At 34.4% G+C, this 14,690-nt stretch overlaps 1 protein-coding gene across 1 annotated transcript in view; it reads right to left on the bottom strand.

Moving 5' to 3' along the window:
• Positions 1 to 14,690, bottom strand: part of LOC132559446 (uncharacterized) — a gene marked incomplete at its 5' end in the record, with an annotated part of 43,144 nt that overhangs the window by 2,629 nt on the left and 25,825 nt on the right. Inside the window, 7 exons of the mRNA XM_060224064.1 lie at positions 37 to 111; positions 447 to 494; positions 6,768 to 6,855; positions 7,467 to 7,589; positions 7,831 to 7,901; positions 8,109 to 8,231; positions 11,042 to 11,119. Coding sequence (XP_060080047.1) covers positions 37 to 111; positions 447 to 494; positions 6,768 to 6,855; positions 7,467 to 7,589; positions 7,831 to 7,901; positions 8,109 to 8,231; positions 11,042 to 11,119 — 606 coding nt within the window. The remainder of the gene's footprint in view (positions 1 to 36; positions 112 to 446; positions 495 to 6,767; positions 6,856 to 7,466; positions 7,590 to 7,830; positions 7,902 to 8,108; positions 8,232 to 11,041; positions 11,120 to 14,690) is intronic.

The following is a 14,690-nucleotide window of genomic DNA, read 5'->3' as shown; positions in this document are numbered from 1 at the left end:
AAATCAATTAAAAGGTTTTAAAACACCATAACGAACCTTGCTAGACAAGTTCTCAAAAATGTTGCATCCGTCTGTGTTGACTATACACATAGATTGAGCAAAGTGATGCCTCTGAAAACAAATTATAAACTTTGACAACATAATCTTCTTGTAACCTGTATTTTCAATATTTTTCTTTATAAAGTATTGTCAGAGCTTAATTCATATTGCAGTTCTGTTAGAAATTCATTCATCCTGTTTATAAATCCCATTCCATATGTTAATTTAGAATCAAAGGATCTAAACCAAAAGTTAAAAGTATGATGTTGCTGTTACAAGAATACAGCATCATAATCTCACTTTGACAATGTTTTGTCACAGGCAAGACAAAAATTGTATAAGTGTTATGATTTTATAGGATGTATTTCAAAGAAAGTGTTAATAAAACTGATATACTAATTGTGTACCTCAAGGACAGATCCCTCTGAGCTGTACAAGGCAGCAAGAACGGATTTCTACAACAGAGTAAATAAGACATTTGTAACAAAATAAATAAATTTTGTATTCTGATGTTTGCAAGCATCATGAGAGTTGTATATCCGTCAAAATGCTGATACCAATCAGACAATAGTTACACTGTAAACTATTGTAGATGCCATCTTGAATTCACTAAGCAGAATGTGTACTATTTACAGGAACATGTTTCACTGAAATATATTGCACCAGAAATCACCTCAAATATCAATATTTTTTTTTATTAAACTGATTGCCAATAACAAATGATATGACATTTCATGACAATATTTTGGATAGCAGATCATGTCAGTATTGTATTATGCTAGAAATAGCATATTGACTTACATCTGTCTGGCTCCCTTAAACAGTGGAATTAGTGTACCAATTTGGACAGATAAAGTTGTCTAGATCACATATTCACCAGATAAGGTTGTCTGGATCACATATACATGCCGATACTGACTGATATAATTGTCTGGAACATATACTCACCAATACCGACAGAAAACATTGATTTGAAATATACACTAATGGAACAAAAGCTTTGTATCTTGACTGCTTAATTTCTATATCATTTATGACTGAAATTTATTGTCAAGGAAAGAAGTTTTAGGGGGGGGGGATGTTCTACAATATGCCTGACAATGTAATACAGCCAATGTTGCAGGAGAGTTGTTTTTCTGGTTTTGGAGAGAAATCTGATGTCACAGCAGGCCATGGATCTGCTGCTGTAGATATGCCTTAAATAACACATGCAATATGGGGTTTTGCATTGTCCTGCAGCAAATGTTGTGCTGGCAGTTATGGATAAATGGCAGAACATGATGAAGAACAAGTTTGTCTCGGTCATACACACTTGTCAAGTTTTCCTCCTTAACCAAAGGAATTCTTCCATGTGTTGTAATACCATTCTAGACCATAACACTCCCTCAACTGAACTGATCATGGTGAATTACACAAATGTCACTGTAACATTCTACTGGTACACCAAAAACACAAATGTCGCTGCTGATCAATGTGAAAACTGGACTATCTGTGAAAAGCAGTGAAGATAAGTCCCTTGTGGTGAATCACACATGATTCCTGCACCATGCTAAGTACTTAACTCTGTGATGTTAAAGTAAAATTGGATGAACAGCAGGATGTCACAGGTAGATGTTAGCATTTTACAATCTGTTTTGTATGGTTCTTGAACTGATCTGGAAGTCCTGGAATGTTTCTAGTGTTTAATGAGAGGAATGGAATCGATCATTCAAATGCAAAGTCAATATAAACTTATCTTGCTGACATACTGTCACATGTGGACATCCTCTTTGTGGGTCGTTCATTTTCATCTGCTGAAAATGCTTCCCAAAAGCATATATCATATTTGTGACCTCAAACTGCCTTGCCATATCTTTCTGAGATATTCCAGCCTCTAGCATGCCAATACCACACAAACATTCATTTTCACCCATATATGGCATTTTGCTGGCAATCTTCTTTGCAGAAAAACAAAGGTTTTTGCTACAGTGTGTAGAATGCAACCAAAAATACAAGAGCTTATGACTGTTCTCTTAGCATGTGCTGCCTTGGTTAAAAAAACATACGTAACCATTGAAACATGATAAAAGTAGATGTTTATTAAGATTTTATTATTTGAACAATCATTTAATATTTCAAAATATCATTTTTGAAATCATTGTTGCGAAAATAATTATGATAATAATTTTTTCTGAAATATTTCAGTACAGACAGTTTCTTTTTCTGTTTGTATATATACTCAGCAATGCTGATAGGGAACAACTAAACTCATTGATACTGACAGAAAATATCATTAGGAACACATATACTCACTGATACTGACTGATAAACTTGTCTGGAACACATATACTCACTGATACTGACTGATAAACTTGTCTGGAACACATATACTTATGATACTGACTGATAAACTTGTCTGGAACACATATACTAACCAATACTGACTGATAAACTTGTCTGGAACACATATACTAAAGATACTGACTGATAAACTTGTCTGGAACACATATACTCACTGATACTGACTGATAAACTTGTCTGGAACACATATACTCACTGATACTGACTGATAAACTTGTCTGGAACACATATACTCACCGATACTGACTGATAAACTTGTCTGGAACACATATACTCAATGATACTGACTGATAAACTTGTCAGGAACACATATACTCACTGATACTGACTGATAAAGTTGTCTGGAACACATATACTCACTGATACTGATAAACTGTCTGGAACACATATACTCATGATACTGACTGATAAACTGTCTATACTCACTGATAACTGATAAACTTGTCTGGAACACATATACTCACTGATACTGACTGATAAACTTGTCTGGAACACATATACTCACTGATATTGACTGATAAACTTGTCTGGAACACATATACTCACTGATACTGACTGATAAACTTGTCTGGAACACATATACTTATGATACTGACTGATAAACTTGTCTGGAACACATATACTCACTGATATTGACTGATAAACTTGTCTGGAACACATATACTCACTGATACTGACTGATAAACTTGGAACACATATACTCACTGATATTGACTGATAAACTTGTCTGGAACACATATACTCAATACTGATGATAAACTGACACATGATATTGACTGATAAACTTGTCTGGAACACATATACTCAATGATACTGACTGATAAACTTGTCTGGAACACATATACTTATGATACTGACTGATAAACTTGTCTGGAACACATATACTCAATGATACTGACTGATAAACTTGTCTGGAACACATATACTCACTGATATTGACTGATAAACTAACCAATACTGACTGATAAACTTGTCTGGAACACATATACTCACTGATATTGACTGATAAACTTGTCTGGAACACATATACTCACTGATACTGACTGATAAACTTGTCTGGAACACATATACTCACTGATATTGACTGATAAACTTGTCTGGAACACATATACTCACTGATATTGACTGATAAACTTGTCTGGAACACATATACTCACTGATATTGACTGATAAACTTGTCTGGAACACATATACTCAATGATACTGACTGATAAACTTGTCTGGAACACATATACTCACTGATATTGACTGATAAACTTGTCTGGAACACATATACTCACTGATACTGACTGATAAACTTGTCTGGAACACATATACTCACTGATACTGATAAACTGATAACTGATAAACTTGTCTGGAACACATATACTCACTGACTGATAAACTTGTCTGAACACATATACTCACTGATATTGACTGATAAACTTGTCTGGAACACATATACTCACTGATACTTACTGACTGATAAACTTGTCTGGAACACATATACTCACTGATAAATAAACTTGTCTGGAACACATATACTCACTGATACTGACTGATAAACTTGTCTGGAACACATATACTCACTGATACTGACTGATAAACTTACTGTCTGGAACACATATACTCACTGATATTGACTGATAAACTTGTCTGGAACACACCATTGACTGATAAAATTGTCTGGAACACATATACTAACCAATACTGACTGATAAACTTGTCTGGAACACATATACTCACTGATATTGACTGATAAACTTGTCTGGAACACATATACTCACTGATATTGACTGATAAACTTGTCTGGAACACATATACTCACTGATACTGACTGATAAACTTGTGATAAACTGTCTGGAACACATATACTCACTGATACTGACTGATAAACTTGTCTGGAACACATATACTCACTGATACTGACTGATAAACTTGTCTGGAACACACCTGGACTGATAAACAACACATATACTCACTGATACTGACTGATAAACTTGTCTGGAACACATATACTCACTGATATTGACTGATAAACTTGTCTGGAACACATATACTCACTGATACTGACTGATAAACTTGTCTGGAACACATATACTCACTGATACTATAAACTTGTCTGGAACACATATACTGACTGATAAACATTGTCTGGATACACATATACTCACTGATATTGACTGATAAACTTGTCTGGAACACACCATTGACTGATAAAATTGTCTGATATACTGAATAAACTTGTCTGGAACACATATACTCACTGATATTGACTGATAAACTTGTCTGGAACACATATACTCACTGATACTGACTGATAAACTTGTCTGGAACACATATACTCACTGATACTGACTGATAAACTTGTCTGGAACACATATACTCACTGATACTGACTGATAAACTTGTCTGGAACACATATACTCACTGATATTGACTGATAAACTTGTCTGGAACACACCATGATAAAATTGTCTGGAACACATATACTACTGACTGATAAACTGACTGATAAACTTGTCTGGAACACATATACTCACTGATACTGACTGATAAACTTGTCTGGAACACATATACTCACTGATACTGACTGATAAACTTGTCTGGAACACATATACTCACTGATACTGACTGATAAACTTGTCTGGAACACATATACTCACTGATACTGACTGATAAACTTGTCTGGAACACATATACTCACTGATACTGACTGATAAACTTGTCTGGAACACATATACACATATACTCACTGATACTGACTGATAAACTTGTCTGGAACACATATACTTATGATACTGACTGATAAACTTGTCTGGAACACATATACTCACTGATATTGACTGATAAACTTGTCTGGAACACATATACTCACTGATACTGACTGATAAACTTGTCTGGAACACATATACTTATGATACTGACTGATAAACTTGTCTGGAACACATATACTCACTGATATTGACTGATAAACTTGTCTGGAACACATATACTCAACACATATACTAACCATACTGACTGATAAACTTGTCTGGAACACATATACTCACTGATACTGACTGATAAACTTGTCTGGAACACATATACTCACTGATATTGACTGATAAACTTGTCTGGAACACACCATTGACTGATAAAATTGTCTGGAACACATATACTAACTGTCTGGAACACATATACTCACTGATACACTGATAAACTTGAACACATGATAAACTTGTCTGGAATAAACTTGTCTGGAACACATATACTCACTGATACTGACTGATAAACTTGTCTGGAACACATATACTCACTGATATAAACTTGAACACATATACTCACTGATATTGATGATAACTTGTCTGGAACACATATACTCACTGATACTGACTATAAACTTGTCTGGAACACATATACTCACTGATACTGACTGATAAAGTTGTCTGGAACACATATACTCACTGATACTGACTGATAAACTTGTCTGGAACACATATACTCACTGATACTGACTGATAAACTTGTCTGGAACACATATAAACTCACACATATACTCACTGATAAACTTGTCTGGAACACACCATTGACTGATAAAATTGTCTGGAACACATATACTAACCAATACTGACTGATAAACTTGTCTGGAACACATATACTCACTGATATTGACTGATAAACTTGTCTGGAACACATATACTCACTGATACTGACTGATAAACTTGTCTGGAACACATATACTTATGATACTGACTGATAAACTTGTCTGGAACACATATACTCACTGATACTGACTGATAAACTTGTCTGGAACACATATACTCACTGATACTGACTGATAAACTTGTCTGGAACACATATACTCACTGATATTGACTGATAAACTTGTCTGGAACACACCATTGACTGATAAAATTGTCTGGAACACATATACTAACCAATACTGACTGATAAACTTGTCTGGAACACATATACTCACTGATACTGACTGATAAACTTGTCTGGAACACATATACTCACTGATATTGACTGATAAACTTGTCTGGAACACACCATTGACTGATAAAATTGTCTGGAACACATATACTAACCAATACTGACTGATAAACTTGTCTGGAACACATATACTCACTGATACTGACTTATAAACTTGTCTGGAACACATATACTCACTGATATTGACTGATAAACTTGTCTGGAACACACCATTGACTGATAAACTTATCTGGAACACATATACTCACTGATACTGACTTATAAACTTGTCTGGAACACATATACTCACTGATATTGACTGATAAACTTGTCTGGAACATACCATTGACTGATAAACTTGTCTGGAACACATATACTCACTGATATTGACTGATAAACTTGTCTGGAACACACCATTGACTGATAAACTTATCTGGAACACATATACTCACCGATACTGACTGATATGAATTATTGGTTCCTCTGTGGTCAATATCATGGCACAAACATGATGTAAACAGTGAAAACATTTCTAATTCTCTGAAAAGAGAGGGTAGAAATAAGTTGTTTGTTAAGATATAGTTATACACAAGTCTTACACAACCAAGGATAAAAACTCATTATACAATAATCTAATACACTCCCCTACAGTCTCGTGATTTGTATCAAAATTGAGGATTTTTGGATGAGTATGACACTAGGGATGATGTTACAAAGACATGTAATATCTAGTGATATCAATATATCACCAGAGAAAGAGAAAAAATCCCAGCACATGTACATGGTGGTTTAAGATATAGAGGTCAACAACGGCCCAAAATTAGGGCCCAAAAGATACCTTTAAATGAAATTTGAGAAAGATCTATACAGTAGTTCTCAAGAAATAGCAATAACAAACTTGCAACATCAAAATTTTAAATATCCATCTGTCGGCCATTTTGCTTTTTCTGATCAGACCCAAATTAAATGGGCATAACTAGAGACAAAGGGTAACTTACATATGACATTTATGAGAGATCCATCCAGTAATTCTCAAGAAATAGCAATAACAAAGACTGTTTACAGTCGAACGGATGGCAGGATGGACTGATGATAGTGGGCTAAAAATTCATAATGTTGACATCTTAATTTTCATTAATCATAACACTTACTCCAAATATTGTGAAAGTTTCAGGTTCTTCATACAAACATAACAGAAATGTGTGACAGCAAATGCATGCATCCAGTTGTGATATGGTGGATTTCTGTAGCCTCGCCGCACCATTAGCACAAACCTGAAACACACGTCAAAGTATTACGGATTCAAATCCAATAATTTATCTAAGCTACAGACTTTAGAGACAAATAAATACACCGCACAGTCTGTCTTCACTTCATTGTTTCTTAATGTTGATACTTTGTTAAATTATTAAACTGCATAGTGAAAATATCAGAGTTCCAAAAATTATCTTTAGCAAATTATATCATTCATTTAACATCACTAGACAAATCTGGTTACAAACATCAAACACATACCTGGCAAGAGTGTCTCTCTTGATTCTGAATTTTGATATAAATCCCAAATCTTCAAACATTGTTAAACAAGCCTGAAATTGAATCAGAAACTCTTGATCAGCAACTTACTGTCTAGCAATTCCTCAAATTAACCAAGGAATCTTTAGTCTTTTACAGAGAAACAATATATACAGAAACTTTATCATCAAGGCAGATAACCATATAAGAAGAGTACCACATTAAAAACCCCACTTATTGGGTTTGAACCTATACAGAATGACTCTTATAGACAGACATACCTTTTCTGTATCATCTTCTGGTATAGTTCTTGGAGGAAATGAAAATTTATCGAAGTCTTTATGCCAGAAAGAGGGTGGATGTATATCATTATGAGCCAATTCTTCAACTTCTTCTGGTGCCACCTATTCAAACAAATACACATCATAATTACACAAAGCAGGTTGATGTTCAATACTAAACAATAAGCTTTAAAGCTCCTTCATGTACAAAACACTATCTCAAGAATCCTATGTATTATAATAGTTCCTTCAAATGTAAAACACTATCTCAGGAAAACGATGTATTATAATAGCTCCCTCATGTACAAAACACTATCTCAAGAATCCTATGTATTATAATAGTTCCTTCAAATGTAAAACACTATCTCAGGAAAACGATGTATTATAATAGCTCCCTCATGTACAAAACACTATCTCAAGAATCTTATGTATTAAAATAGCTCCTTCAAATGTAAAACACTATCTCAGGAAAACGATGTATTATAATAGCTCCCTCATGTACAAAACACTATCTCAAGAATCCTATGTATTATAATAGCTCCTTCAAATGTAAAACACTATCTCAGGAAAACGATGTATTATAATAGCTCCCTCATGTACAAAACACTATCTCAAGAATCCTATGTATTATAATAGCTCCTTCAAATGTAAAACACTATCTCAGGAAAACGATGTATTATAATAGCTCCCTCATGTACAAAACACTATCTCAAGAATCTTATGTATTATAATAGCTCCCTCATGTACAAAACACTATCTCAGGAAAACGATGTATTATAATAGCTCCCTCAAGAATCTTATGTATTATAATAGCCCCCTCATGTACAAAACACTATCTCAGGAAAACAATGTATTATAATAGCTCCCTCATGTACAAAACACTATCTCAAGAATCTTATGTATTATAATAGCTCCCTCATGTACAAAACACTATCTCAGGAAAACAATGTATTATAATAGCTCCCTCATGTACAAAACACTATCTCAAGAATCTTATGTATTATAAAACCCCCCTCATGTACAAAACACTATCTCAGGAAAACAATGTATTATAATAGCTCCCTCATGTACAAAACACTATCTCAAGAATCTTATGTATTATAAAACCCCCCTCATGTACAAAACACTATCTCAGGAAAACAATGTATTATAATAGCTCCCTCATGTACAAAACACTATCTCAAGAATCTTATGTATTATAAAACCCCCCTCATGTACAAAACACTATCTCAGGAAAACGATGTATTATAATAGCTCCCTCATGTACAAAACACTATCTCAAGAATCTTATGTATTATAAAACCCCCCTCATGTACAAAACACTATCTCAGGAAAACAATGTATTATAATAGCCCCCTCATGTGCAAAACACTATCTCAAGAATCCTATGTATTATAATAGCTCTCTCATGTACAAAACTGACTGAAACAGATTGCCTAGAACTGTCATTTGCAATCACATACAGGATGATTTGAAGATTTATGTATAAAATAACATTGTTGTAGATTTAAGTACTCATACCTTTTAATGAATTGTAATAATATTTTCTGGACTTTTTGTGGTTTATATAAAGCCAAAGTAAATGTTTACACTAGCTTTATGCATCCTGGGATGTAAGTCAAATTCTAGAACAACCTCCATGCTTGTTTATGATATGAATGGCTTCATGAAACTTACAAGAAGAAAGAATATGGGACTATAAGAATTTGGTCAATATGCAAGGGCCTTTATTAATATTTAACAGTACAGACACTGATGGCGAGATAGTAAAGTACATAACATCAGGCCATATATCTGTGCATAGACAATCTATGAAGGTAACTAAGTCAAATGAATTTGATATTTGCTATTTTACATTTTTTTAACTACACCAATAAAATAAAGGATTATCTGCATATCATTTGTTTAAATGTGTCACTCATGATCTTGGTAACTTGTCCTCCATTGTTATATCAACAAACTCTGGTCAAAATTACGGTTATCACTTTGTAAGAAAATAAAATCATTTAAAATGACCTCTGCGGCTTATATACCGGTGCAGCTTATAGTCCCAGAAATACAATATTAAATAGAGTTTAAAATTATTAATACCTTTGACATCTGCGACCTTGAAAATGATATAAGTCATTCCTTTGCAGGAACTTTGTAGCCTTTCATCCAAGCATTCAACTGGTCCTTTATCAAGATCATGTTTGTTATTTAGGAAGTTTTTTTTTTATAAAATCATTACCTTGAAAGTCAGCCAAGATGATTTATTTTAACAATTTGATAGTTCTTTATCCCCAAATATTATAGGCTAAATATCAGTACCAAATGGACCTATGGATTATTGTTCAAAAGGTTTTAAGACATTTGATGCCTTCGATCTTGAAAGTGAGTCAAGGTCATTCACTTGGAAAAACTATGGATCCCTTCATCCCTACATGCTACAGGCAAAATATCAGTAACCTGAACTTTTGGTTATTGTTGGAAGATTACTTTATTACAACCTCTTTAGCTAGCAAATCATAAGACTTATAATGATTCATGACCGATTTACTCAATCCATAACAATATCAGTGGGTACAAATAATTATAAATTACTTTCAGGATTTCAATACATTCAGCAACAACAAAACTCATAAAACATTACGTAGTTGATAGTCTGATTTTCCCTCCCATCTAAATCAAAATTATTTGGCTATCATCATTTTTTTCTATTCTGAGCCATATTCATACTTTAGAAAATGAGCGTTTAAATTTTGTTAGAACAGATATACCACATGACTACAATGAAAAACTATGTAAAGGTAGAAATGATCTATGTACATTTACAAGATTCTGATCTAAAACAAAAGCACATCAAGCAGAAATAGAGAATATGTTTGGAAATAAAACATCAAAAGAAATTTGTGGAAACATATATTTAAATGAAAAAAAAATACCACACAAACCTGCATGTGATAATTCATAAGTTCATTTGCTAGCTTATTTCTGTGCTGGGAGTCTTGTAACTTCTTGTACATAAGACACTGGAAGTAAACAAGGGCCGACCAAAGATAAAATAGAGGCACACAAACTGAAATGAGGTGAGAAAGAAGATAGAAATACTCAACACCTGCAAAACTACACACAAGAAAGCGGTCAAAATTAAATCACCATCTACAAACAAAAAAAGGTGAAAAGAATCTACTTCTGCAAGCTTTAAGTCTGAAATCATTTCTTCAAACATGCAAAAGTAGAAACTTTAACAGAATGTAATTAAGGAATACAAAAATAATAATTAGACATCTGAAAACTAAATTAAATCATTCTACCACATCAAAAGAGAGTCTGAAAATGTGTTGTTTGCAGCCTGTTTTAACTTGCATGATCTATGTGTCTGACTTTTTATTGCAAATAGGTACAGTTTGGGTTTCCATTTCAATAGAAATATTGTTTTTGTATAATTTTACATTGACAATCAGTCATTTCAGCCAAACAGCAGAGAAAACAACACACATTCATCAATTTGTTGGTAGGCCATACAAGGACATCAAAGCCACATGTAGGAATAAAGAGACAAAACATTAAAGAAACCAAATGTACAGGTAAATGGAACTAGAACACAGACTGACAACAGAAGGCCTGCTGACCACAAGATGTCAGTCCACTGGTACCAACAAAGGCCAAAGAGAAAAAGCCTGCAAACGGTACATAACAAGCCTGGAAGTCATTGTCTATATCATGGAATTGTTGCATATCTTTATTTTTGTGACTGATGTTCAAATATTTCATTAGAGCCCTTGGATTTTTAACAAGATCAATATCCAATCCAACTGAAAATATCTTGATCACATGATAGAACTCTGTTGTGTAAATCCTTCACAGTAAGGCAGATATTACAATGAGGCTTCAGTAGCCATTAGGGGTCTTCTTACTGAGCCTCTGTGTTTTCATGTCAGAGGCTTGAACCAAAATTCAAATAATGGCCTGTATGCATAGCTATTAACCAATCAGTGACAATGCGGTTTACATGTAGGCATGTATCCAAAAAGGTCATTTGACTGCTTGCTAAAGTTCACTGTCTAGGTCCTGTCTGTGGAGATATATGAGTCAGTCCTTCACATCATAATGACTAGCCTGGTTCTTACTAATGCTATCCCTAAAACAGTGTACCAAATAGATGGGGTTCCTGACAGCTTCAGTGGCTTCATTCAGCTGCTGTGATTTTGGTGTTTCATCCAAAATATGTACATTACAGACTGGTTGGTCAATGACCAACTACAGACACTTCCCATTTCTCATGAAAGTTTTCAAAGAAGTCGGTCCAAGTTGATAAATGGACTCACAAACCTGACTTATGGTAAAGAGTGCTATTGTGTCAGTAAGACCAGCATCTCCAAGAGACAATACTTTAACGTCATCAATCTTTTTGCACTAAATTATTACTTCCAATCACCCTGAATTTGTTATGCCCTGTATTTGATGATTGATGTTCTGGTAATACAGTTTATCATATCCGCTGATCAGTAATCAATTTACCTGTATTTAGTGTATAACAATTACAATGTAACTAGGACTTTTGCAGCAGATTTGGTTCGTTTTATTGCAGTGAAATTTTCTGATAAAAGTTTCCAATCAAATGGCAAGTTTCAATAGATCAAAAATTCATGAAAGTAAGATTTTCACCATATTTTTTTTTTATTGGATTCATGGTTGCATTTAAATCTGTTTAATATTAAAATATTGATTGTGATTCTGCTATCATCAGAACAATTTCAAAGTTTAAGTCCATGAAATAGAGCCAATGCTGTTATGTAAGTGGGAGTTCAGTGACTTCTTGATATTTGAAAACCTCACGGTACGCAGGGCAATCGAAGAATAGTGAAAAAAAAAGATAATCTATTGCAATACATTGGGGATGAGTTGTTTTTTGTTTATCCTTACCGTCTTGTCAGAACTATGTGGGCGTCTTGCTTAATTTCAATGTTTGTGATTTTTTTTTATTTCAACAGTGAACAGGTAACATCTATAACCTCCTTGAAATTCCCAAAAACAGCTGGTTAAGATATTGCTTAACAGTGCAGCTCTCACCAATAAACCTGCACAAAACTGACAATTAAACCTTAACAATAGCATTCTTTCTAACATAGCATTGTCTTGAAGATTTCCCAGCTGGGTTATGGAATTAACTGACCTCAACCTTCAGATCTCGCAGTAGAAACAATACAATGTAGAAACCTGGTTAGAGTTTTTCTTCAAATTTTAAATATCAATAACAAAGGAAAATCTTGGGTCATTTATTTTTTTATACCTTTTACTTTTTTTCACAGTTGAATTATCCATGACTGCCAAGTTATACAGAAAACCAGGAATTAAATCCCATTCTACTTTGTTGTGATTATTTCAGGTAATGACAATCTCCTAAAATCAAATATAGGATACCGTAAATTTGTGGGTATAGTGCGCACTCGGGTATAGTGCGCAGGTACTTCTTTGGGGTCAGATTAAAAAAAAAAAAATTTTCTACAGAAAAATTATTTGATTACTGGTTACCGCAATGAAACCGTTGTGGTTTGATCCATTGATAATTAGGAAACCACAATCATCGTGACCCTAACATATTTAATTACCTTATGTAAACAAATTCACACAGGTGCCTGACTTAAAAGCATGAAAGGTAATTGGGAAAGAAATTCAGGCACCAGTCTTCCAGCAGAGTTAACACCATCATATAACTCAGCCAGTGAAAAATCCTTATTGCATTGAGAAATATTTACTACTAGTACAAAATAGAATAACAGCAAGAATACTTCCAGACATCAGAACAATTTACTTTCTTCCTATCAGAAAACATGTTATGGAGAAGTCTGTGACTTTAGCTGTGTGTGTAGTGAGTGTGTCATAAGTGAACACATGTGTGTGTGTAGAGGTTGTGACTTTAGCTGTGTGTGTAGAGGTTGTGATGTGTGGAGACTGTGACAATAGCTGTGTGTGTAGAGGTTGTGATGTGTGGAAACCTCTGTGACAATAGCTGTGTGTAGAGGTTGTGATGTGTGGAAACCTCTGTGACAATAGCTGTGTGTGTAGAGGTTGTGATGTGTGGAAACCTCTGTGACTGTAGCTGTGTGTGTAGAGGTCGTGATGTGTGGAAACCTCTGTGACTGTAGCTGTGTGTGTAAAGATCAGGACGTGTGGAAACCTCTGTGACAATAGCTGTGTGTGTAGAGGTTGCTATGTGTTGAGACTCTGTGACTATAGCTGTGTGTGTAGAGGTTGCTATGTGTTGAGACTCTGTGACTATTGCTGTGTGTGTAAAGGTTGCTATGTGTTGAGACTCTGTGACTATCTGTGTGTGTAGAGGTTGTGATGTGTTGAGACTCTGTGACTATCTGTGTGTGTAGAGGTTGCTATGTGTTGAGACTATGTGTGTGTGTACTATATGTGTGACTGTGTGTGTGTGTAGAGGTTGCTAGGTTGTGTGTGTGTATGTGTTGAGACTCTGTGACATCTATCTGTGTGTGTAGAGGTTGCTATGTGTTTAGACTCTGTGACTATCTGTGTGTGTAGAGGTTGCTATGTGTTGAGACTCTGTGACTATCTGTGTGTGTAGAGGTTGCT

This window comes from Ylistrum balloti, unplaced genomic scaffold (genome assembly GCF_031769215.1).
Source record: "Ylistrum balloti isolate Yb309-2 unplaced genomic scaffold, AGI_CSIRO_Ybal_v1 Utg370914, whole genome shotgun sequence".
NCBI classification, from domain to species: Eukaryota; Metazoa; Mollusca; class Bivalvia; order Pectinida; family Pectinidae; genus Ylistrum; species Ylistrum balloti.
Note: the sequence above shows the minus strand (reverse complement) of the source record. Positions and strands in the feature narration are given on the sequence as shown.